General features: G+C 44.3%; 2 protein-coding genes across 2 annotated transcripts in view; one reads left to right on the forward strand and one right to left on the reverse strand.

Annotated features, from left to right (window-relative positions):
- Positions 1-27,614, forward strand: part of LOC117441960 (uncharacterized) — a 605,495-nt gene that overhangs the window by 347,351 nt on the left and 230,530 nt on the right. Inside the window, 2 exon segments of the mRNA XM_071202313.1 lie at positions 11,513-11,649; positions 11,652-12,264. Of these exon segments, the coding sequence (XP_071058414.1) occupies positions 11,513-11,649; positions 11,652-12,264 (750 nt within the window).
- On the reverse strand, positions 21,856-25,488 carry LOC139433352 (zinc finger protein 723-like). Its single transcript, XM_071202317.1, has 2 exons — positions 25,285-25,488; positions 21,856-23,004 (listed from the first exon to the last, which is right to left on the reverse strand). Exons 1-2 carry the CDS (start codon positions 25,486-25,488, stop codon positions 22,306-22,308), a joined length of 903 nt encoding a protein of 300 aa, XP_071058418.1. The 3' UTR covers positions 21,856-22,305.

Raw genomic sequence — 27,614 nt, forward strand, 5'->3', positions numbered from 1 at the left:
ATCATGCAGCTCGCGGATCCAGTAATGAGGGACCCGACAGTGAAACTAAACATATCTATAACTAGTTACGGTAGTTTGAGAGGTCATTAAAATAGCTACGTGTGATATTCTAACCTGAAGTGTGTGTTTTGTCCGCTCACCGCTGCAGCTGATCTCTCTCTCCCGTCAGATCAGACTTCACTCGCGTTTATGTCCATATCGATCAGATGCAGCTAGTTCTAGCTAATGATAGACTACCTGCTTATTAAAAGACACCTGAACAATAAGTGTCGCTATGCAACCGGGTGAGGCCGCAAAGTATAGCGCAGCATTATGCATGTGTTTACATGCCCACCGGAACCCCGAGGCATTACCAACAGATCAACGCACAATCAACCCATCCAGACATCTCTTTCTCCGCATTACGTGTTAGACATTAGAGTTGACTATTCTTGTCTGTCACATCCTCTTCTTGTCTGTCACATACTCTTCTTGTCTGTCACATCCTCTTCTTGTCTGTCACATCCTCTTCTTGTCTGTCACATCCTCTTCTTGTCTGTCACATACTCTTCTTGTCTGTCACATCCTCTTCTTGTCTGTCACATACTCTTCTTGTCTGTCACATCCTCTTCTTGTCTGTCACATACTCTTCTTGTCTGTCACATCCTCTTCTTGTCTGTCACATACTCTTCTTGTCTGTCACATCCTCTTCTTGTCTGTCACATAACAGCTAAACATGGAGCCTGCAGGCAGGCTCCATGGAGCTGTCAGCTCCGGACTGCGCACAATGCGTACATGAAGCGCTTCGTCATGAACGCAAGAAATCTACCCTCATTGGCTTAGAATCTGATTAGAAACAATTACTTCCCACACAGCGATCCGTGCACAGAGAGCGGGTTGTTTGCAGGTGCAGAGGTTTTAACCGGAAAACTAATATGTGAGGATCAAAGTACATCTGTACAACTTTTTTCTGTGTTTGGATTTTATTTACATGAACATGAAACGGAACACATTTGTGTGCTTTGAGAAACACAAGTGTGGATCCTTCTGTGTGCACGTGTGTGTTATGAGGCTGCTCTGAGCCCATGCCTCTCGACTGCTGCTCGGGTCTGCTCGGTCGGCTTCCGGGTGAGGAGGCATTCCTTCAACCAACTTACAGTTGATAACATTACATTTTTAACAGGGGCCATAATAGTGTACATAATGTTTGTTTGGGCAGTTACAACTGAATGTAATGTTTTCTACTTGTTTCCATCTGGAAGGCATCTGCCTTCATCACATCGAAAGTGTCTTGACCAACAACTCAAGTGTTTCTATAGCTATGCAGGCATGAAGCGAGCAAACACAAGAAAGAACAAACAAGGGAAATGAAGAACACAATTGAAATAGTATAATATTGTGGTGTTCATCTTATAATTCAGTCTAGAGAACCAGACGGCATCGAGTCCTGCACACATCTACATGTTCTAGGGGAGGCCCGAACCCTTCGTGCGTCTATTGGGCTCAGGGCCATCTAAGCTAATCCCTAAAGTCATGCACTGTAACGGTATACGTACCCGTACCGAAATGATTGGGTGCGGGACACGTGTGTACTAGAGATGTGCATCTCCATCACTGAGGCCGATGCGATGCGCATCTCGATACGTTGCCACGATACGATACATTAACGATACATTTGAAACACCAGGCGATGCGATACAGTTCGATACCATTTGATTCAACATTATGCGATACGATGCGATTCAACACGGTGCAAAATAATGATACAATTCAAGATGGTACGAAAGAGGATTTTGTTTTATTCCTTATTGACCAGCATTAACAATGTGCAAAGAACAATGAGCATATAGCAATGGCCATGCAACTGCCAGACTGATGCACATACCTCTCATTCAGTAGCTCACTCACCAGTGAGCAGAGAGCAGCGGTTTCTATTATGAACGTATGAAGAATACAAATAACCTTTCTTTCTAGGTCTTAATAACATTTCAACTATTATTGGCAGTCACAGGCTGCTGTAAGACGTCACACCTCGCTGAGCTTAACTCGTATGTCTGGCTTGCAGGTTTTTCTTAAGGAATATAAGTTGATCAACATGATCAGGATGAAGCAAGCTGCGCTTTGCTGTCACGATGTCACCGGCTGTGCTAAACACTCGTTCAGAGGGTACACTTGTTGCAGGGATGGACAGGGAGCTCTTTGCCAATGTTGAGAGCAGTGGAAGATCCACTTGTGTTTTCCACCACTGCAACACATCACCACTCAAACCTAAAGCATCCCTCTCTCTGTACTTCAAGATGTCCTCCTTAGCTCTCTCCTTTGTGCTCTTCTTTACTGGTGATCTTGCAGGGAGGAAATCACCAAACATCTGGTCCAAGGCCGTCTTCTTCATTTCATTTCATTTCATTTCATTTCATTTCAAACCTTTATTTAACCAGATTGGTCCCATTGAGATCATAGATCTCTTTTTCAAGGGAGACCTGCAGCATATAGGTTCCACATGAAACATAAAACAATAAAGGACATTATACATTATATTTACAGGATACATAGTTATAGACATTTACAAGTGCCCATTGTATCAGCAAGCATTTCATTTACCCTAGCTTTAAAAACATGCAGAGGAATGAGATTGCTCAGTTTCAATTCTTGCTGAAGATTGTTCCAAGCAAGTGGAGCTGCGCACATAAAAGCTGTCTTACCGAAGACAGTCCTTGCTCTTGGCACATCTAACAAGACCACATCATGTGACCTCAGACAATAGCTGCTTGCAACTCTCTGTTATCAGAGAGCAGATATAATACGGGAGTTTACCCAACAAAGCTTTATAGATAAACGTGTACCAGTGACTGAGCCTCCGTACAGAGAGTGATGGTAAACCTGCCTTGGTATACAGTGTACAGTGATGCGTAAGCGCTTTGTGACAAATCTCAGAGCACTGTGATACGCAGCATCCAATTTGCTCAGGTAATTGCCAGGTGCATTCATATACAACAAATCACCATAGTCCAGCACAGGTAAAAAGGTCACAGAGCCTTTTCCTGGCCTCAAGCGAGAAACAGGACTTGTTTCTGAAAAAGAACCCTAGCCTAACCCTCAGTTTTTTAAGCAGGTTATTGACATGAAGTTTAAAAGAGAGACAATCATCAAGCCAGATACCAAGGTATTTGTAACAGGCAACAACTTCAAGTTTTGTTCCTTGCGTAGTTACAATATCTAAAACAGGCTCTGGAGTCTTTTTTGCTTTTGAAAAGAGCATTACCTTGGTTTTATCCACATTTAAAAGAAGCTTTAATTCAGAGAGCTGAGTCTGAGTAGTGTTAAAAACAGCTTGTAATTTAACACCAGCCTCCTGAATGGAGGGACCTGCACAGTACATCACAGTATCATCCGCATAATGTAAAGTAGCTTCATCCACATTATCACCTACACCGTTAATATATATGGAGAATAAAAGTGGTCCTAAAACAGAACCTTGTGGTACACCATTAGAAATGTTTAACCACTCAGAAGACAGCCCATCAAAGTGAACACATGGGGACCTTTCAGAGAGGTAGTTCACAAACCACCCCACTGCAAGGCTGGATAGGCCAATACTGAGTAGCCTCTGCTTTAAGATGAGATGATCAACGGTGTCAAATGCTTTGGAAAGGTCAATAAACAGAGCTGCACAACTCTGCTTATTATCTAAAATAGTAGTAATGTCATTCACCACTTTCATTGTGGCAGTGATGGTGCTGTGCTGCTTTCTGAATCCTGACTGATGTTTAGACAGGATGTCATTTGTACATAAAAACTCCTTTACCTGTTCACTCACTAAGCGTTCGAGCACCTTAGCCAGAACTGACAATTTAGAGAGTGGCCTATAGTTATTTAAAATAGTTGCCTCCCCTCCTTTCAGTAAAGGCAAGACATAAGCAGACTTCCATACTTTTGGAATTGTGTTCGTGCTGAGGGAGAGGTTAAAAAGAGAAGTAAGAGGTGGAGCAATAAAATCTGCAGCTATCTTTAAAAAGAAAGGTTCTACGTTGTCCGGGCCAGCCGGTTTCCTAGGATCTAACTTGGATAATGCTTCATGAACAATACCAACAGTTAAAGGAGTAAAACTGAAAGGGTTTTCCAGACCACATTGTTCAGAGTCAAGGATTGGAGTGTTCACAGGAGCCACACAGCCAAACAGAGAGCCACAAGACACAAATTGCTTATTAAAACAATTTAGCATAGTAGCCCTGTCTGATATAGTGCCAGATGCTGTGGTAAGGCACGGAGGTAGCTCATTTGGGATATCACCAGTGGAAATCGATTTTATGGCTTTCCAAAATTTCCTAGGATTATTCAGGTTTTCTGTGGTAACCGACAAATAGTACTTTGATTTAGCACTTTTTACTTGGGATGTGAAGCTATTTCTTAGCTGCCTAAAACGTAGCCATTCTACCTCTGAGCCTGATTTCCTAGCCTTAGCCCAAGCATTATTTCTCTCATGAAGGAGACTGGACAGCTCAGCAGAAAACCAGGGATTGTTTCATCCCTTCACTCTAAATGTACGCAGAGGTGCATGTCTATCTATAATTTTCATAAAACCAAGATAAAAATAAGACCATGCAGTTTCTACATCAGCACACAAATTGATTCTACCCCAATCAAAATCAAACAGATCATGTAAAAAACCCTGCTCCACAAAGTGTTTTTTGTCTCTCTTTGTGATGATACGTGGTTTAACCTTTTGGACCTTAGTGTCCCTAATTGTGGCTACAACACAGTGGTCACTCACATCATTAGCAAATACTCCCACAGATGAGTATTTATGTGGAACATTTGTTAAAATTAGATCAATTAAGGAGGATTTGTTTGGGGACTTAATATTTGGGCGAGTAGGACTGTCTATAATCTGGGTAAAATTCAAAGAGGTACACAGGTTTTTAAAATCCTCTGACACAGAAGTTAACCAGTCCCAATTAAAATCACCAAGCAGCACTATTTCCTTGTAGGAAAGTTGCGATAACAGTTTTGCCAATGACGATAAAGAGTCCTTGACAGCCGAAGGGGCCCTGTAGCAGCCCACCACCATGAGCTGTTGACCCTTTGTTACCTCAATATTCACGGCTAAAAATTCTAGCTGTTTACTAACAGATTTGGAAACCATATTAGTTACACAAAACTTATTTTTCACATAAATGGCAACGCCACCACCTTTTTTAGGCCGGTCAGTACGATATTCACTGTAACCATTTATGTAAATGTCAGAGGCCAAAATGGATTTATCTAGCCACGTTTCTGATAAGACAATGACATCAGCATCAGTCGAACTCGCCCAAATACGGACAAAATCTAATTTAGGTAACAGACTGCGCACATTTAAATGAATTAAACCTAGCCCAGATCTAGATATAAAATCAGCAGGAGTAGCTATTTGACTAATACTGCTCGGTGGACCTGGATTTGGCTGTACATTTCCTGATAGTAACAACAATAAAAATACCAAGCACCTTTTCCTCTTAATCAACACACATACATTGTCAGCTGTTCTAGAGTCACCAGCAAACTTCGCGAAAGTGAGATTAGAGTTTAAAAAACAATTCTGAAGGACCATCGTGGCAGGCATGTGAGAAAGACAAACATTTTCCGAAATGAATGTCCGCGACAGTGCAACCAGCAATTGTTTGTGCAACACCTCCGAAACTGTACAGGGGATGTCCACAGCGGGCGGCAGAACATACCCGAATCCAGTAGATTCTTCAGGACGACTAGCGATCTTCTCCTTGTCCAGCACAGCCAAGAAAAGGCACAGCAGAAATACGACACCCGCCATTCTCCCAGTCCAGCACAACAGTATCCACGCTGTTCCCGGAGCAAGGTGGAACCAGGCCTCAGCTACTGCAGCACAGCACAGCACAGCAGAGCAGGTGGAACCAGGCCTCAGCGGGCGGCAGCACAGCAGAGCAGAGCAGGTGAAACCAGGCCTCAGCTACAGCAGCACAGCAGAGTAGAGAAGGTAATCCCACCGCGTTACACCGGCTATTTAATCCACTTTACATCTCCGCCGGTAGCACAGGCGCGGAGAGGAGCGGCGATACGCGGTGTGAGGAGCGGCAAGAGGAGCGGCAAGAGGAGCGGCGATACGCGGTGTGAGGAGCGGCGAGAAGGGCGGCGAGAGGAGAGCCGGGACCACACTTCCGACTCTTTATCTCTGCAAGAGTTGCTCCCTCTCGTGCTAAATCCACTCGGCGGGCAAAAGTAGGATCCCAGAAGTGATTCGCCCAGTGTGGAGTGGCTCCTGAAACCCTTCCCGACGTGCCTTTAGTGGAACTCGGGTCCGCTGTGGTGGATGAGGTTGAACTTGGCCCTCATTCGGAACTCAGCAAAGGTGGATCACGTCTCAGCGCTGACGGCGTGTAACCTGTTCCTCAGGCGAGCAGCAGCAGCTGTGAGTAGCGAGCAGCTGAAAGAGTCACTGGCGCCCCCTCAGAGGACAGCAGGGGTTAACTTCATGGGAGGGACATCATCTAGGGAGTGGAAGAGAAGAGAGGATATTTAGAGATTTAGATTACAAAAATGATGACATATAATACTAAACAATACATAGTATACACCCATTTTCAAATCAATACACTTTTATAACTTTTGGCACAGTTCCTATCAAAACAAACCTGTCTCTTCTTCCTCTCTGTGGGGGCTCCGGTCACCTTCTGTTTCAGCTGCCTGGTCCTCAATAAGTGTATCCCCATCCCCTGCCTGACGATAATCGGCACAGATGAGCTATTAGATTTCCTTAAGCTAAACAAATAAGCGTCAGTTAAGTAAACCTCAGGTAAATAACAGTGAAAGTGAGACAGACACCAGCTACAATATATTGAGTAGTATATTCTTACCTGTCCATCCATCTTCACCACCTCTGCTGTTATCCTCATGAAAATAATGTCCTTAGTTTCATTGTCATCCAGGAAAGCCAGGTCTTTGAAGCGGGGATCCAGTGCTGAGGCGTAGTGGAGGAGGTCTTGGAGATATGTGTAGCGACCATCAAAGTCCCGTCTGAAGCGTTCCTTCATCTGGGAAATGACCATATGACCGCTCTCATCTGGCTGGAACTGCCTCTGCAGTGTGGTCTGGATTGGGGAGATCATTGAGATGGTGGGGTTTTCCTCACTGAGGAGTGTAGTTGCTACTTTCAGGGGGGACATCAATGTGATGACCTCTGGCATTAATGTCATGCCATCCTCTGTCAGGCTGGCCATGGCTTCTCCCCTCCTTATCTTCTTTGACAGCAGGGTGTTCAACACAGCAGGCTGCTGTTCCCAAAAACGCTCCAACATGTCCAGGGAACGGCTCCACCTTGTGGAGACACCATGCACTAGCTGGTGGTGAGGCAGGTGTAACTGGATCTGCATTTCACGGAGAGCTTCAGTTGCTTTTGGGCTTTTGTGGAAGTAAGTCACCACCTTCCTCATTTTCACCACAAGCTGACACCCTGTCCACCTTCAGGGCTTTTTGGGAGGCCAGGTTGAGTGTGTGCGCGATGCATCGCACATGTGGCTCCATCTGTGCACCAACTCCAGCCAGCATCATGTTTCTGGCATTATCTGTGACCAACGCTGGATTCTTGTCTTCAGCTTTCCACTCGCTGCAAACTTCTTGCAGTAACATTGCTAGAGTATTTCCTCTGTGGGCCTCGTTGAACACTCTGGTCTGCAGAACATGGTTTTGCAATACCCACTCGTCATCAATACAGTGTGCTGTGACCGTGACATACGAGCCAGTGGCGCAAGACGTCCAGCCATCGACTGTAACGGCAACTCTTTGGGCCTTGCTCAGCGAGTCAACTAACTCTCTTCTCACTTTGCCATACAGAGCAGGGATGTGTTTCTCGGTAAAGAACCTCCTATTTGGGACATGGCACCTGGGTTCCAACATGTGGAGGAGGTGTAGGAAGCCCTCATTCTCCGTGACACTGTACGGCTGGATATCTCTACAGATAAAGAAGGCGATGGCGTCAGTTATTGCCTTGGAGCGGTAGAACTGTTGTGATATGCTGCTGCTCACCAGTCTTGCTGCCGCCAGGGAGAGCCGGGTTAGCTTCAGCTGAATCCGAGGAGGATAGGGAAACAGCCGCAGACGTAATATTCACCCCATGTCGCCTCTTTAGGTGCGTCGCTAAATTCGTTGTACTGCTCGTGTATTTTATAGCGGCACGGCATTGTTTGTGATTTATCAAGGTGTCCGTCATTTTTGAAGAATCCGACGTGTTGCCAAACGTTTGATTTATATTTATTTTTCGGTGCGCTGTGTATTTCTTTCTCCTCGACTTCCATGCTTGTTGATAACTGACGCGTGCACGCGGCACTCAGGCACAATAGTGGCGGATCAAAGATCGTCTCTGCAGAGTGCTGACACGAGTGGATGAGTGGATAATATTATATATGAATCGGTTCATTGCGAGTTCAACCCAAATGCATTGCGAGTTCAACCCAAACTGTAGCCGATGTGCACTCTTTCAACCGGTGCACTCGCATCTTGAACGTTTATGTCGGTGCACCGATGCGAATCGGTGAATCTTAACATCCCTAGTGTGTACCGAACGAATATAACGTTAAACGTAAAAAATTGAGAACGTGAATAACGTTTTGGAAGTAAGCTCAGGTGCTGCGTGGCAGTGTTCGAGTAGCATGTTCCTGCAGCCCATGCTCCGGGCCGGGCCAAGTCATTTCATTGGACGAGAGGCATACTATGAGAGCTGGTCACAGGGATGCGTTCAAATGTAACCAGTAATTTGAGGAACTGTCGAAATGGCAAACGCAGATAAAGTTGAGCTCGAAAATGCTCCAGCATCATTGAAGTCTCCGCAGGGCTCAACGCTAACTTTTAAAAGTGGTTGCCAGGCTGGCAGCCAGGCATCAGCTTTTGGTTGCCAAACTGAAAATACGGTTTTCGTTTTTAGACGGCTTATATTTTAAATAATGAAGATACTATCCAGTTATACATTACGTGGCTGGCAATACATCGAACTTTCACTCATTTGAAAAGGCATCACCGAACGTGAATATCACCGGTACCAAAAGAAAACAGACTGAAGTGCAAACCCAACTCCCGCTAGCATGTAGCCTCCACCGCTCGCAGAGAGTTCAGACCGAGCCAGAGCTATTACCAACGCCAAGTATCCTCGTGTTGCCATGGTAGCAAAGCGCTACCTGGCTGTGCTGCCTCTGTCCCTAGAGAGGGTGTTCTCCACAGCAGGAGACATGCTAGTGCCAGCAGATCTGCCCTTTCTGCAGCCATGTGGACAAGTTCATCTTTCTTTAGACGACATGAAAACACAACGACAAGCAAGTCCTGATGCCAAGCTGCTGCTCAGGAACAGTGCAGTTCAGATGCAGGTTATTTCAGTTCATCCACATGCTGCACCTCAATGTTCATTTCATTAGATTCTGTATTTATTTGAGTGAATATTCAGTTTAATAATAATTTAAAAACTATATATTTTATCTTTTGTGATAATTGTTTCTGCGGTACCGAAAACGTACCGGACTGAACCGTGACCTAAAATTATTCTGACAATACCCAATAAAATGACCCAACAAAAGGAGTTGCTCAATAATAGTGAAGTCACGTTGTAATAACAATAACTCGTCTCTCTCGTTCAGATTAATATTGTGGGGTTTTTTGAGTGTTCTTTTTCTGCTTTGCCAAACGCCACTGTGTCAAATGTCCCATTAGAGTTGCCGTATGGAGTTGTCAAATATGGCGGACCATCTCGCACATGCGCACTGCAGATGGGGCAGGGCTGCAGATCGGGTAGTGACACACTTTGAAGATGACGTCACGGCTCCGCCTACACTGCGTTACTATAGTTACTGCCCCAGTTCCTAAGCTGTATTGGAAACGCAGCATAAAGTGAGCCTGGCCTACCAAGGCCTAACTATACCGTGCGAGGCCCTGCAGTGGAAATGCGCCATAAGTGGATGTCATTGAAGACCTTTCCAAGAGCGGTCTCAGTGCTGTGGTTTGGACGAAAGCCTGGCTGGAACACATCCAAACAGTTATTTACATGCAAGAAATTACTCAACTGTTGAAAAACTACTTGTTCAATGATCTTACCTAGAAATGGGAGGTTAGATATGGGCCTGTAATTGGTCATTACTGAAGCATCTAGATTATTCTTTTTTAAGAGCGGTTTAATGACTGCAGTTTTCAGGGCCTGTGGAAAAACACCTGAGTGAAGAGACTTGTTTACTATGTGAAGTAGATCTGAGGCCATGCAAGGAAAAGCATCTTTGAAAAACCCTGTTGGAATAATATCAAGGCAGCAGGAGGAGGACTTCAGAAGTTGAATAATGTCCTCTAGGTTTCTATCATTAATCTGATGGAACTGTGTCATGGTGTCTGAATTGATGTTAGGTGGACACGGAGACAACACATCTGCTGTACCTGATGCAGAGGCACTGACTGCTGGTCTGGTGTTCTGAGTGGGGGGATACTGACACTGGGGGGTTAGTTAGTCTGTCCACGGTAGCATTGTTTTTGTTTTTGGCAATGATGTCGGAGAAGAAAGACTGTCGTCCAATTTACAATTCCAAATGATAAAAGCCAAGTCTCTCTTTATAGATTTCAAAGTGAACCTGGAGATTTGTTTTTCTCCACCTGCGTTCAGCTTTTCGACACTCTCTTTTTTCTGCTCTCACGGTCATGGCCTTTCTCCATGGAGATCTTTTCTTCCCAGTCACTTCCTTTACCTTAGTTGGAGCAATGGCATCTATAACATTTAAATGATCTACGAGCTCATGTACTGAGATGTTAGCAGAGATTTCATGAAGTGAAGGAGGTTTTTTCTATGAAGCAGCAGATACTGTGAGAGTCAGACATGAATACATAGGTCAAGGCAGACTGGTTCACAGACTCTCCTGTTTTGCCGATCCGGTGCTTGAACAAATAACTCTACACCCCTGGCCGAAATGTCCCTAAAATGATGTCCGAGTTTGAAATATATCTCAAATAATGTATGTATTTCCTCACATAAACATAACAGTCTGCAATGAAACGGCCATCTCCTCGGCGCTCCACTTCCTACTTTCTCCTGCGAACGAGAGACTTTCTCTCTCTCTTTTTTTTTCTTTCATTGCCCTCTAGGTGCTTCGTACAATACAAATGCAAATATTCTATTTTAAAAAGTAAAGTCCTTTCGAGTCATCTGTCTCAAGCCTAAGTCTCAGGTCATGAATACCAAGTCAAAGTCAAGTCGAGTCTTTTATCAATGTTAGTCAAGCAAGTCTCAAGTAAAAAAATAGGCAAGTCATGTGACTCGAGTCAAGTCATGTGACTCGAGTCCCCCACCTCTGGTATATACTTTGGTTAGAATATTGCTGTATTACTGTATCAAATATAATAATGACAAACAGTTGATAAGTAGTATTTTGTTAACTCAAGGTTTATATTAAGTGAGTTTTTATTGTGTTAACTTGTGTATTTATGCTTTTTAGATTGACTTTCTCTCTTTCTCTGTCCGTCTGTTCTAGAAACCGAAAGGAAGAGAGAGACGTCACAGCTGTCAGCAATGTGACAAATCCTTTACAACATCTAGAAATGTAAAGCGCCACCTGCGTATTCACACTGGAGAAAAACCGTACAGCTGTGAAGAGTGTGGGACAACTTTCACTAGATCAAGTGCTCTCAAAATACATCAACTATTCATACTGGAGAAAAACCTTACAGCTGTGAAGAGTGTGGGACAACTTTCACCACATCAGGTGCTCTCAAATCACATCGCCGTATTCATACTGGAGAAATACCTTACAGCTGTGAAGAGTGTGGGACAACTTTCACTACATCAGGTCATCTCAAATCACATCACCGTATTCACACTGGAGAAAAACCTTACAGCTGTGAAGAGTGTGGGACAACTTTCACTAGATCAGGTCATCTCAAAATACATCACCGTATTCACACAGGAGAAAAACCTTACAGCTGTGAAGAGTGTGGGACAACTTTCACTAGATCAGGTCATCTCAAAATACATCACCGTATTCACACTGGAGAAAAACCTTACAGCTGTGAAGAGTGTGGGACAACTTTCACTAGATCAGGTGATCTCAAAACACATCACCGTATTCACACTGGAGAAAAACCTTACAGCTGTGAAGAGTGTGGGAAAACGTTCACTACATCAGGTCATCTCAAAATACATCACCGTATTCACACTGGAGAAAAACCGTACTGGTGTGAAGAGTGTGGGAAAACGTTCACTACATCAGGTGCTCTCAAATCACATCTTCGTGTTCACTCAGGAGAAAAACCATAGTGGGTTTCAGAGTGTAGGAGCCGCAATTAAGCATATTTAGTTTTTTTCACAGTTTACAATAAACAATTCCCATCTATTGGCCTTGTGTTGGGTAATCCTTTTTTCCATTACAGATCCCATCCCAACAGCGCCATCTGTTGACGTAACGTCAGAATTGACAGGCATAATGTTCACTGTTCCTTTGAGTTTTGTTTTCTGTCCGTCTGCCGACAGCGCGCTGTTTTATTGCTTTACATACCAAGGTTTAAGTACACTGTCAATAGTTGTAGTATGAGCATCGTCTGGGCTGGCCGTCTGGTAGAATCGGTATGCTCTTCCTCCTGTGTCCACTTCCTCTCCTGTCACCTATGACCCCTTTTATACACCCCACCACCAAGTGTTCAAAATAACATTCAGGGTGTCCGCGGTGTCTTAAAAAGTATTAAAAGTTGATCAATCAATTTAGTGAAAATTAAGGCTATTAAAAAGTATTAAACGGCATTTTCCAAGGTATTAAGAAGGTCCACAGCAACGACAACATGAAACACCCTTTCATTTACTGCAACGACATGTCGGGAAACCCCCTCAAGGTATCAGGCTGAGAGGCTCTGATACCTCATTCACACCAACGGTGTTTCAGGGCCGGTTCGGAGCTGGAGCTTGAAAAGCACCGGGTTTTCCTCTTCACACCGCAGCGGAGCAGCCTCTTAGCTCCGGAATCCGGTTCGTTTCAAGCACCAACATGCAGGGTCTTTGGGGATGGGGATGATGATCGCCTCCTTCGTGGTCCACACAACAAAGTAGCAGAGACTCCGGTCTGTGATGTGCAGCTGCCCTTGGACCTGGTGCCAGTGTGGGTGATTCTCCTTGAGAACATAAGACCCACCCTCCTCACGGAGACAGAAGGATGGTAACTGGACTGCCTCCGCGATGGTCATATACCACGGCCTGTCGTGAGCTATTGCTTAAATATACCAGTTTTAGTTTCACATGATGTGTAACTCTTCTCTCATCTTATTAAACATATGCATTCCTTTGTTAGTATATAAGTGCTTTGTTAGTAGTTCTATGGCTGGAGGTGGAGTCCAGAGAGATGAGTTTCAGTCTGGAAGGTGTGTGAGCTTTCTGCTGTCCTGATGTCAGTGGGAGCTCGTTCCACCATCTTGGAGCCAGGATAGCAAACCCACGTGTTCCTGCTGATGGGAACTTGGGCCCCCTCGCAGTGCGGGTGCAGCCAAACGGTTCATTGTCAGGCTTTAACTGTTGCTGTTACCTGAAAGGTATAAACCACATTCAAAGAGAGAAGAGGTCGTTTCCTTCCATCAGAAACTTTTAACCAGTTTCTAAGTATCGTTTGTTTCATTTCCAGCTCGTCCTGTCTTTGTTTACAACACAGACTGCTAGCTCTGAAGCTAACCAGGGTTGCTAGCTGTGGGTCCCTGGCTGGAGTGAGATTTTGATATTTAATTACACACAAGCGCACTAAATGACTGCTATCGTGTCAGCAGCGGGACCTTATTGGACACAGACTATAAGGGCTCTCAGTTTCGTTCACTACTAAAAGCCAAGCACATGTTTGTCTCCACTGTTTCATTGTGTGCAGAGGCCTGTCGCGATAAGCTAACAGTTGACTTATCGCTCCAATACACACCTCAAGGCTTTATATTGCAGTCTATCAGTTTGTAAGTGATGTTTTGCTGCTGCTCCAAACGCTATGCAACCACAGTCTGTTGTGGACCTCATCATGGATCTGTACATGTCTACTAATGCTTGTTTGTCTGCGCCCCAGCTGCATCCAGCTACAGCTCGCAATACATGTAATACTTTTAGCATTGTGTCTCCACTTGATTAATCTGCATGTCCCATGTGTGTTTGCTATCAGACCACAGTCCTAGGTATTTGAACTCATTCAGCTTTGTCATTGGACGATCATAGAGTGTTAGCTGTTGGCCATCAGTCTTGCGTTTGTTTGTAAATACCATGTAGCATGACTTGCTCTCTGACATTTTGAATCCAGTTATATGACCACCTCTCCACTTCTTTAGTCGCTCGAGCTTCTCCATTACGTATGGGGCACATCTTCCCCTCATCCACAGAGCCCCATCCTCTGCGTGTAGAGCCCATTGGATGCATGAGTCTCAGCATGTCAACATGTCATTAATCATGATGTTAATAATATTGGACTGACTGCACTCCCTCGGGGGATACCGTTTTCTATTTCTAAATAACTGGAAACATCTGCTCCAACCTTTCCTCTAAACGTCCCGTCTGTTCAAAAGGCCCTTACCCCATTGATCATTCTCCCTCCAATACCCATTCTCCTCCATGTGATCAGTAGCCCCTCCTCCATGTGATCAGTAGCCCCTCCTCCATGTGATCAGTAGCCCCTCCTCCATGTGATCAGTAGCCCCTCCTCCATGTGATCAGTAGCCCCTCCTCCACAGAGTCATACGCCTTTCAATGTGAAAGTACACTATTGCCACTATCTCTTTCATTCTCAATGTTTCCCCTCGTCATTACTCACTCTCACTAATTCCACACCCAGAGCTGACCTATCATCCTGTCTCTTCTCCTTCACCTTTTCACTCTCTGCTAGCAACTGCTGTGTTTGCTGCCTCTGGATATCACTGAGATGCTCCCCACTATGTACTGCTGCAAGTGTCCTTCCTCACATACCTGCCTTCTCTTTATCCGTCACTGCCAGCCTCTCCCCATCAACCAAAGCTGGCATTCTAATGGATTCCTTTCCCCACTCATCTGCTGAAACATGGACCAGACATCACCTGGTGTTACTCCTCTGCCAATGGTAGAACACAACTCTCTCCATGCTCTCTCTCAAGTGTCCTTCCTCACATACCTGCCTTCTCTTTATCCGTCACTGCCAGCCTCTCCCCATCAACCAAAGCTGGCATTCTAATGGATTCCTTTCCCCACTCATCTGCTGAAACATGGACCAGACATCACCTGGTGTTACTCCTCTGCCAATGGTAGAACACAACTCTCTCCATGCTCTCTCTCAAGTGTCCTTCCTCACATACCTGCCTTCTATAGTATATGTTGCATTATGTGGCTTGTAATGACCTCTGTGCTTCCCTCTGATGTTAGCAGGTGTACCGACTCCTCACACCATATCCTACATTCCCCCAATCAGCTTTAGCAAAGCACCACCTGGTTATCTCACCTCCTTCCTGCATCTATACATTATTATTCACTTTAGGAAGCACTGGATAATGGTCACTTCCTCCAGTGTCCACTATAATACAGTCTATCCCATCAGGAGATTGCTCCTCCCTGTATGCCACACCATCTTTGAGAAATTACTGCAGGATCTCAGGTCTGCAAAGTGGACAGGTAGGCGAGAAAGGCTTTTTGGAGTCTCAGAGACCAAGGTCCTGTACACTTCGCATCCATCGACTGCACGACTTCAGGTCTGCGATGTGGACAGTACACCTCAAATACATCACTACACAACCTGGGTTTTTGAAGATAAGGGGATGTTTATAATATGCTGCAAAACACAACAACTATGCAGGGTGACGAGTCCGTTTCAACAAGTCCTCCAACTCATACGACCAATTATGCCGATTGTTCAGGCGCTTAATACGTGCTGCTCCCGTTGAATGCAAACGTCACAGATGGGACGTTTATTCACAAATAACCCTCTCTGGAAAATCCTAAACTGTAGGATAGTTTGGCATTAAAACGCTTTTTGATTAGATTCCTAGCGAGAAGTGTAGATTGTACTTTAAGAATCCACGTCCAGTCGATGTGTAGGATCTATAGTTCTATAGATATTAGGAAGATGATCTGAGGTACGCGGCAGCCTCCATGTGAAGTCACGGGTTGACACAGAGGGCCTCATCATATAACTTTGCGTGGGGCCACAAGTTGGTTCTGACACACCCATATAAGTCTTTCAATTCCTCCAAATTGTCCTTACTATAAAATATATTATAAAAATATCCTTACTTTGTTGAAAGCAAACTTGAGCTTTTTAGCTAGCAAACGATTCAGTGGGATTCGAGGATGGAAGTTATAAAGATAGTCAACAGATGCAAACTCTTCATTCCCTCTCTAACTCTCCTCTCGTTCACATCCCTCTGCAGACGAGTTGAAAAGTTCACATGCAAATTAGAGACTATGCCAGCAGCGCTTTATGATCATCAGCGCTGACTCTTTCATTTGAAAACACCAGGTTACCCTCTGAATCGAAGTGGAGTAGAACAAAGTAGCATGCTGCTGTAACAAAAACATTTCCCAGCTTGGGATCAATAAAGTATCTTATCTTAAGATGATCGATGGATTCTGCCATATTTGCAACATGTGCTGTCCCATTCCAGTTTGGAAAGCCTGCCGTGGCTCCATTCCATTTCAAAGAGCTGTTGACGCTCAGCGTAACCTTGCAGAACTGCCACTCCAACATCCAATCACAGGGCTTGATGACTAATCACGGGGTTTGTAAAGCAAGGCGGATGTTGTAGTCCCAAACGATAGCTGGGGATTCTGGGTAGTGTAGTGCCTTCGGAAACTGTCGTGTCAAACCTCCTATTTGTTTCTCTGAATCGAAGGTTAAAAACACAAAAGCATTGCACACCATTTAAACCAATCAGTGTTGTGTAATGAACAAGGATACACTGATGTGTGTGAGTGCACGAGTAATGCAGATATCACTGTGTACTCATTTGACAGTGAGGGAATATATCCGGTTTTATTGTGAAAACTTCGAGACATTCCATTGCCATGCGCCTTGGGACCCCCCGTCTGTAAAGCCGGTGTGTCCTTGGGCAAGACACTTCACCTGAACTTGCTCCTGTGGGTATTGTCCACAGTTTCTGACCATTGCATGTATGATATATGTGTAATGTGTGTATATGTAAAGCGCTTTGAGTCATTGAAAAAGCGCTATAATAAATGTAAGGAATTATTATTATTATTAGTCAGAGCTGGTTGATGAGGGGAAAAGAAAGTTGCTCTGCTGGAACTGATACCCCCGCGACCCGACCAAGGATAAGCGGGAGAAGATGGATGGATGGATGGATGGAATATATCCAGTTTTATTGTGAAAACTTCGAGACCGGAAAAACAGTTTTCACCCACGCTGACTTTACATGGAAGCTGCACACACGTTATCCTGGCGAGACCTCAGATCATCTTCGTAATATCTATCACACTATAGATCCTACACATCCACTGGACGTGGATTCTAAGAGTACAATATGCACTTCTCTCCAGAAAGATAATCAAAAAGCGTTTTAATGCCAAACTATTCCACAATGTAGGATTTTCCAGAGAGGGTTATTTGTGAATAAACGGGAGCATGTTGTTTCTCACACGACCACACTTTAAAACGTGGCTATGGGTCGTAATCTAAGGGGCTTAAACAATCGACCTCTTTGGTCGTGTTTTGTAGGAGGGCAGGCTGGTCTGTTTCTAAGGCCATTTTATTTGTGGTAGTCTGATCATTTCAACAAGAGAATAGAATCAAACTGAAAACATCGTAAATATGTTCCAGATACATGAAGCAGATAATGAACAGTGAAACTCGCTCATGGACTTTAAGGTGAAGACTTTAAGAAAAGGTTTTCCCACACTCTTTGTAGGAGCCATTTTATGGGTGTTGCTGGCGTCTCAGTTTACCTTATTTATATGAATAGAGCAATATCAGGGTCTATGCAGGAATCCTGAAGTCAGATTTAATACCTTTGAAGACCTTTAAGACCCTTTCCATACATTTTAAGACCTCATCGCAACTTCCAGTTCTAACCGGTTACATTGGCGACACACTTTACCTCACATGTACTATATTGATTAGCTAAACAGAGTGCAGACAGACGAGCCTCCTCTCCACATGAACTTCACCCTCTCTGTGAAGGTCAGGGTTAATGCAGCATGCTGCTTTGCTGCTTCTGTGCTCTTTCATTCCAGTAGAACCATCAGAAACCAGTAGAAACCAGTATTTGACCAATTAACAAAACAATTGACAAAACTTTGAACTATGAAATATATTAAACTTTGGTGAGCTTCAGCGGGGTAATGCCATATAGGAGCTCCCTCACAAACACCCAGGGGTTCAATTGGGCTGGGGCTGTCCGGGGCTAAGCCCGGCACAGAGGACGATGCTCTGACGTCATCACCCTCACACATTTGTCATATGTTTACAAAAAACGATATATATGTTAAGACTTTTCTCGTTCTTAATATAGACTATATTTAGGGTCGATATGTGTTGACCTTACTTTAAAATAGCAGATCTCTGTGACCGGATATAGTTTGGCTTAGACCCCGGCCCCACACAGTAAAACGCAAACGCAAAAAAGTCTTCCGTTCACACGCATTCGATTCATTAACGCGTCCGTTCACACTAGACCGCTGGAAATGCTGGAAATGCTGTAGTACATATGCCAGGCCTGTAAGTGGCGCTGCTGCTGCCACAAAATACACCAAAAGCAGCGAAGAAGACCCCGGAGCATGGTTGCCCTTCTGTTTACTCTCCGCGGTGGACGGCGTGTTCTCCTGCAGTATATCTCTCAGGTATACCCCCCCCCCACCGAGCGGAGCAAGGCAACGAAACTTAAAATAAGAAGCAGCATTTTATGGCACGCTATGCATGGGGCCACTTTGACCTCATTCACACCAACGCAACTCCGGTTCAAGCTCCGTGCTAGAGCTTTTCAGGTTCAGAACCAGTTCGTCGGTTTAGCTCTGGCTCTTTTCACACCGCCCAGAGTCCGACTGCTAATGCGTCGTTGCCTCATCGTTGGCGTCATGGCGTAACCGTTTGCGTGCCTGCTTCATAAAGCCAAACCGCACGGATGAAATCAGTTGCATTCATTTCTTATGGCTCGATCTGCAGCTTTTCCGGAGTCTTTTCTGTGGTTTAGTTATATTCTTATAAAAAAGTGTACTCCTGTCAATAAAGGTTTTTTTCAAACACAACTGCTTCCGAGGTCGGTCTTATTTCTTAAGGTGGACTGAACCATGTGTGGAGTGACGTATCTTTCATTTAAATGAACTGTAACCTTCACCCAGGTATGTAACAGCTGTTCTCAAATGAACACGTGAAGTAAAGTTTAATATTTATAGTTCTATAGATGTATAATGAGTTATGAGGTGATCAACGTGAATGCTCAGGTTCCACCTTAACACGCAGACACGTTGCTTCACCATGAGCAGAAACCTTTATATATACAGTCTATGGCAGAAACACTGAAACTCTTGTTAAGTTTCTCCATCGTTGTGTACAAACTGGATACCGTGCACCCGCCTCGACGTAAGCGTGACGTATGCGGTGCTTTTGCTCTGGCCGGACAATTTTTTGGTGCTTGAAACGAACCGGATTCCGGAGCTAAGAGGCTGCTCCGCTGCGGTGTGAACAGGAAAACCCGGTGCTTTTCAAGCTCCAGCTCCGAACCGGCCCTGAAACACCGTTGGTGTGAATGAGGTATCAGAGCCTCTCAGCCTGACACCTTGAGGGGGTTTCCCGACATGTCGTTGCAGTAAATGAAAGGGTGTTTCATGTTGTCGTTGCTGTGAACCTTCTTAATACCTTGGAAAATGCCGTTTAGTATTTTTTAATAGCTTTAATTTTCACTAAATTGATTGATCAACTTTTAATACTTTTTAAGACCCCGCGGACACCCTGAATGTTATCAATCAATCAATGTTTATTTATATAGCCCAATATCACAAATGTTACATTTGTCTCAGTGGTCTTCACAGTGTGTACAGAATATCAGTATGACACCCTCTGTCCTTAGACCCTCACATCGTACAAGGAAAAACTTCCAAAGAAAACCCAGTTTAAAGGGAAAAATGGGAGAAACCTCAGGGAGAGCAACAGAGGAGGGATCCCTCTCCCAGGACGGACAGACGTGCAATAGATGCCGTGTGTAAATTGAAAAGATAATACATTTGCAACATAGGTAGTCCAAATGTTTGGAAATGCATGTGTGTATAATAGGAAGCTGAATCCACGAGGATATCCATCCAGGACCTATGATCCAGGACCACAGCCACGACTCAAGATCCAGCGCTCGCGATCCAGGACACAGGACCGCAGGATCATCCATGACTCCGGATCCCAGCGTATATAGACACCAAAAAGAAAGACATTTGGGGAAGCTGGGTTAATCGGAACATGAGTGTACACGGGTATAGACAGAGACAAGGAAGAAGTAAGATGTCCCCCGACAAACTAAGCCTATATCAGCAAAACTAGGGGCTGAATCTAATCAGCCCTAACTATAAGCTTTATCAAAAAGGAAGGTCTTAAGCGCACTCTTAAAAACGGATAGGGTGTCTGCCGCCCGAACACAAACTGGAAGCTGATTCCACAAATGTGGAGCTTGATAAGAAAATGCTCTGGCTCCCATTGTACTTTTAAAGATTCTAGGAACAACCAACAACCCTGCATTCTTGGAACGCAATGCCCTAGTAGGACAGTAGGGTATAATGAGTTCTTTAAGGTAAGATGGCGCCTGCCCATTAAGGGCTTTGTAGGCGAGAAGAAGAATTTTAAATTCTATCCTGTGTTCTATAGGGAGCCAGTGTAAGGCAGCCAGAACAGGAGTAATGTGGTCCCTTTTCCTAACTCTGGTTAGTACACGAGCCGCAGCATTTTGAATCAGCTGAAGCGACTTGATTGACTTCTTGGTACTCCCTGATAATAAAGAGTTACAATAATCCAGCCTAGAAGTAACAAATGCATGGACTAGTTTCTCTGCATCGTTTTGAGGCAAGATATGCCTGATTTTTGCAATGTTACGTAGATGGAAGTAGGCGGTCCTTGAAATTGATTTTATGTGGGCGTTAAAGGATAAATCCTGATCAAATATAACACCAAGATTCCTTACAGTCTCACTGGAGGCCAAATTAATGCCATCCATAGTTAGTATGTCTTTAGATAATTTGTTTCGTAGATTCTTCGGGCCAAGTACGATAACTTCAGTTTTGGTCGTGTTTAACATCAAAAAGTTTAAGGTCATCCACGTTTTTAAGTCCTTAAGGCAGTCTTGAATTTTATTTAGATGATTAATTTCATCAGGCTTGATTGATAAATATAGTTGAGCATCATCCGCATAACAATGAAAGTTTACAGAATGATTCCTTATAATATTGCCTAACGGAAGCATATATAATGTGAACAAAATAGGTCCGAGCACTGAGCCCTGTGGCACTCCATTGCTAACTTTGGTTTGCGTGGAAGATTCATCGTTAACACGTACAAACTGAGAGTGTTCAGATAGATAGGACCTAAACCAGCCTAAAGCAGTTCCCTGTATGCCAACTAAGTGCTCTAGTCTTTGCAATAGGATATCATGGTCGATAGTATCAAATGCAGCACTGAGATCGAGCAAGACAAGAATAGAGACAAGTCCCTTGTCTGAGGCTATTAGAATATCATTTGTGACTTTAACCAGAGCTGTCTCTGTACTATGATGTGTTCTAAAGCCAGACTGAAAATCTTCAAATAAAATCATTGTTTTTTAAGTAATCACACAACTGTTTTGCGACCGCTTTCTCAAGAATTTTTGAGAGGAACGGAAGATTAGAAATAGGTCTATAGTTGGCTAAAACCTCTGGATCGAGGTTGTGCTTTTTAAGAAGCGGTTTTATCACTGCTACTTTGAATGATTGTGGAACATAGCCTGATAATAAAGACATATTCATAATATTTTTGAACACTTGGTGGTGGGGTGTATAAAAGGGGTCATAGGTGACAGCAGAGGAAGTGGACACAGGAGGAAGAGCATACCGATTCTACCAGACGGCCAGCCCAGACGATGCTCATACTACAACTATTGACAGTGTACTTAAACCTTGGTATGTAAAGCAATAAAACAGCGCGCTGTCGGCAGACGGGCAGAAAACGAAACTCAAAGGAACAGTGAACATTATGCCTGTCAATTCTGACGTTACGTCAACAGATGGCGCTGTTGGGATGCGATCTGTAATGGAAACAAAGGATTACCCAACACAAGGCCAATAGATGGGAATTGTTTATTGTAAACTGTGAAAAAAACTAAATATGCTTAATTGCTGCTCCTACACTCTGAAACCCACTATGGTTTTTCTCCTGAGTGAACAGGAAGATGTGATTTGAGAACACCTGATGTAGTGAACGTTTTCCCACACTCTTCACACCAGTAAGGTTTTTCTCCTGTGTGAATACGGTGATGTATTTTGAGATGACCTGATTGAGTGAAAGTTTTCCCACACTCTTCACACCAGTAAGGTTTTTCTCCAGTATGAATACGTTGATGTGTTTTGAGATCACCTGATTGAGTGAAAGTTTTCCCACACTCTTCACACCAGTAAGGTTTTTCTCCTGTGTGAATACGGTGATGTGTTTTGAGAGCACCTGATGTAGTGAAAGTTGTCCCACACTCTTCACAGCTGTAAGGTTTTTCTCCTGTGTGAATACGGTGATGTATTTTGAGATGACCTGATGTAGTGAAAGTTTTCCCACACTCTACACACCAGTAAGGTTTTTCTCCAGTATGAATACGTTGATGTGTTTTGAGATCACTTGATGTAGTGAAAGTTGTCCCACACTCTTCACAGCTGTAAGGTTTTTCTCCAGTGTGAATACGTTGATGTGTTTTGAGAGCACTTGATGTCGTGAAAGTTTTCCCACACTCTTCACAGCTGTAAGGTTTTTCTCCTGTGTGAATACGCAGGTGGCTCTTTAAAGTTCCAGATGTTGTAAAGGATTTGTCACATTGCTGACAGCTGTGACGTCTCTCTCTTCCTTTTGGTTTCTAGAACAGACGGACAGAGAAAGAGAGAAAGTCAATCGAAAAAGCATAAATACACAAGTTAACACAATAAAAAGTCACTTAATATAAACCTTGAGTTAACAAAATACTACTTATCAACTGTTTGTCTTTATTATATTTGATACAGTAATACAGCAATATTCTAACCAAAGTATATACCAGAGGTGGGGGACTCGAGTCACATGACTTGACTTGCCTATTTTTTTACTTGAGACTTGCTTGACTAACATTGATAAAAGACTCGACTTGACTTTGACTTGGTATTCATGACCTGAGACTTAGGCTTGAGACAGATGACTCGAAAGGACTTTACTGACTTTACTTTTTAAAATAGAATATTTGCATTTGCATTTGTATTGTATTGTATTGTATTGTATTGTATTGTACGAAGCACCTAGAGGGCAATGAAAGAAAAAAGAGAGAAAGTCTCTCGTTCGCAGGAGAAAGTAGGAAGTGGAGCGCCCAGGAGACAGCCGTTTCATTGCAGACTGTTATGTTTATGTGGGGAAATACATACATTATTTGAGATATATTTCAAACTCGGACTTCATTTTAGGGACATTTCGGCCAGGGGTGTAGAGTTATTTGTTCAAGCACCGGATCGGCAAAACAGGAGAGTCTGTGAACCAGTCTGCCTTGACCTATGTATTCATGTCTGACTCTCACAGTATCTGCTGCTTCATAGAAGAAACCCTCCTTCACTTCATGAAATCTCTGCTAACATCTCAGTAAATGAGCTCGTAGATCATTTAAATGTTCTTTAAGATGCCATTGCTCCAACTAAGGTAAAGGAAGTGACTGGGAAGAAAAGATCTCCATGGAGAAAGGCCATGACCGTGAGAGCAGAAAATAGAGTGTCGAAAAGCTGAACGCAGGTGGAGAAAAACAAATCTCCAGGTTCACTTTGAAATCTATAAAGAGAGACTTGGCTTTTATCATTTGGAATTGTAAATTGGACGACAGTCTTTCTGTTAGGTTCTGTTTTGATGTTAGGTGGACACGGGGACAACACATCTGCTGTTCCTGATGCAGAGGCACTGACTGCTGGTCTGGTGTTCTGAGTGGGGGGATACTGACACTGGGGGGTTAGTTAGTCTGTCCACGGTAGCATTAAACCGCTCTTAAAAAATGACCAATTACAGGCCCATATCAAACCATCCACTTATGGCGCATTTCCACTGCAGGGCCTCGTACGGCCTTGGTAGGCCAGGCTCACTTTATGATGCGTTTCCAATACAGTTTAGGAACTGGGGCAGTAACTATAGTAACGCAGTGTAGGCGGAGCCGTGACGTCATCTTCAATGTGTGTCACTACCCGATCTGCAGTGCGCATGTGCGAGATGGTCCGCCATATTTGACAACTCCATACGGCAACTCTAATGGGACATTTGACACAGTGGCGTTTGGCAAAGCAGAATATATATTATAATAATAATATTCATCTGAACGAGAGAGACGAGTTGTAATGATACTTTATATTTATAGCCTATAGGCCTAGCGCTTTCTCAGAGAGGCTTGCACGCATTTATTCACACCGCTGCTCACTGTTTGTAAAAGTGAATACATAGTATTTTCTCAATGTAGAGAGAGAGAGAGAGAGAGAGAGAGAGAGAGAGAGAGAGAGAGAGAGAGAGAGAGAGAGAGAGAGAGAGAGAGAGAGAGAGAGCTCGGCCTCCTGTCCTCTCAACTCTTATTAATCCGGTACCGGACAATTGTTATTTGCTCCTGCTCTGAACCGAGTGTTGCTTCCCGCCCCGGCCTCTGGGCTGCACTTCCCGCCCGCCCCGTCTAACTGCACAGAAAGCGGCGAGATGCATTTAGGAATCCACAAGCAGAACCGAAACTAACATTTCTAAACGAACAATGGCGGACACGTACAATGTGCGAATGAGTTCTGCCTTTTGTAACTGAATGTATCAATAACTTGTCAATACATCGGGGCCAAAAACATCACTTGTCTGCCGGACAAGTCGATTGAAAGATCTACTTGTCCGATATTGTAAACACGTCCCGGACGGTGGGACGTGTTCTTTTCCGCACACTGGTCTGTATACGGTAGGGGTGTAGCGGTTCACAAACATTTTGGTTCCGTACGTACCTCGGGTTTTAGGTCAGGGTTCAGTCCGGTACCGCAGAAACAATTATCACAAAAGATAAAATATATAGTTTTTAAATTATTATTAAACTGAATATTCACTCAAATAAATACAGAATCTAATGAAATGAACATTGAGGTGCAGCATGTGGATGAACTGAAATAACCTGCATCTGAACTGCACTGTTCCTGAGCAGCAGCTTGGCATCAGGACTTGCTTGTCGTTGTGTTTTCATGTCGTCTAAAGAAAGATGAACTCGTCCACATGGCTGCAGAAAGGGCAGATCTGCTGGCACTAGCATGTCTCCTGCTGTGGAGAACACCCTCTCTAGGGACAGAGGCAGCACAGCCAGGTAGCGCTTTGCTACCATGGCAACACGAGGATGCTTGGTGTTGGTAATAGCTCTGGCTCGGTCTGAACTCTCTGCGAGCGGTGGAGGCTACATGCTAGCGGGAGTTGGGTTTGCACTTCAGTCGGTTTTCTTTTGGTACCGGTGATATTCACGTTCGGTGATGCCTTTTCAAATGAGTGAAAGCTCGATGTATTGCCAGCCGCGTAATGTATAACTGGATAGTATCTTCATTATTTAAAATATAAGCTGTCTAAAATGAAAACCGTATTTTCAGTTCTGGCAACCAAAAGCTGATGCCTGGCTGCCAGCCTGGCAACCACTTTTAAAAGTTAGCGTTGAGCCCTGCGGAGACTTCAATGATGCTGGAGCATTTTCGAGCTCAACTTTATCTGCGTTTGCCATTTCGAGAGTTCCTCAAATTACTGGTTACATTTGAACGCATCCCTGTGACCAGCTCTCATAGTATGCCTCTCGTCCAATGAAATGACTTGGCCCGGCCCGGAGCATGGGCTGCAGGAACATGCTACTCGAACACTGCCACGCAGCACCTGAGCTTACTTCCAACAAGTTTTTCACGTTCTCAATTTTTACGTTTAACGTTATATTCGTTCGGTACACACTAGGGATGTTAAGATTCACCGATTCGCATCGGTGCACCGACAAACGTTCAAGATGCGAGTGCACCGGTTGAAAGAGTGCACATCGGCTACAGTTTGGGTTGAACTCGCAATGCATCGATTGTCGCGTCTCTTTGCATCGGTAAAAACCGGTTAAAATATAATATTATCCACTCATCCACTCGTGTCAGCACTCTGCAGAGACGATCTTTGATCCGCCACTATTGTGCCCGAGTGCCGCGTGCACGCGTCACGGTTATCAACAAGCATGGAAGTCGAGGAGAAAGAAATACACAGCGCACCGAAATATAAATCAAACGTTTGGCAACACGTCGGATTCTTCAAAAATGACGGACAACTTGATAAATCACAAGCAATTTGCAAACAATGCCGTGCCGCTATAAAATACACGAGCAGTACAACGAATTTAGCGACGCACCTAAAGAGGCGACATGGGGTGAATATTACGTCTGCGGCTGTCTCCCTATCCTCCTCGGATTCAGCTGAAGCTAACCCGGCTCTCCCTGGCGGCAGCAAGACTGGTGAGCAGCAGCATATCACAACAGTTCTACCGCTCCAAGGCATAACTGACGCCATCGCCTTCTTTATCTGTAGAGATATCCAGCCGTACAGTGTCACGGAGAATGAGGGCTTCCTACACCTCCTCCACATGTTGGAACCCAGGTGCCATGTCCCAAACAGGAGGTTCTTTACCGAGAAACAAACCCCTGCTCTGTATGACAAAGTGAGAAGAGAGTTGGTTGACTCGCTGAGCAAGGCCCAAAGAGTTGCCGTTACAGTCGATGGCTGGACGTCTTGCGCCACTGGCTCGTATGTCACGGTCACAGCACACTGTATTGATGACGAGTGGGTATTGCAAAACCATGTTCTGCAGACCAGAGTGTTCAACGAGGCCCACAGAGGAAATACTCTAGCAATGTTACTGCAAGAAGTTTGCAGCGAGTGGAAAACTGAAGACAGGAATCCAGCGTTGGTCACAGATAATGCCAGAAACATGATGCTGGCTGGAGTTGGTGCACAGATGGAGCCACATGTGCGATGCATCGCGCACACACTCAACCTGGCCTCCCAAAAAGCCCTGAAGGTGGACAGGGTGTCAGCTTGTGGTGAAAATGAGGAAGCTGGTGACTTACTTCCACAAAAGCCCAAAAGCAACTGAAGCTCTCCGTGAAATGCAGATCCAGTTACACCTGCCTCACCACCAGCTAGTGCATGGTGTCTCCACAAGGTGGAGCCGTTCCCTGGACATGTTGGAGCGTTTTTGGGAACAGCAGCCTGCTGTGTTGAACACCCTGCTGTCAAAGAAGATAAGGAGGGGAGAAGCCATGGCCAGCCTGACAGAGGATGGCATGACATTAATGCCAGAGGTCATCACATTGATGTCCCCCCTGAAAGTAGCAACTACACTCCTCAGTGAGGAAAACCCCACCATCTCAATGATCTCCCCAATCCAGACCACACTGCAGAGGCAGTTCCAGCCAGATGAGAGCGGTCATATGGTCATTT

Source organism: Pseudochaenichthys georgianus, unplaced genomic scaffold (genome assembly GCF_902827115.2).
Source record: "Pseudochaenichthys georgianus unplaced genomic scaffold, fPseGeo1.2 scaffold_223_arrow_ctg1, whole genome shotgun sequence".
Taxonomy (NCBI): Eukaryota; Metazoa; Chordata; class Actinopteri; order Perciformes; family Channichthyidae; genus Pseudochaenichthys; species Pseudochaenichthys georgianus.

What these genes read in the sequence shown, in the direction of transcription:
- LOC139433352 (XM_071202317.1), bottom strand. Translation starts at nt 25,488, where the DNA reads ATGGTAGCAAAGCGCTACCTGGCTGTGCTGCCTCTGTCCCTAGAGAGG. An exon ending in ACAGTGCAGTTCAGATGCAG is followed by an intron (nt 23,005 to 25,284) that starts GTTATTTCAGTT and finishes CGTCTGTTCTAG; the next exon opens with AAACCAAAAGGAAGAGAGAG.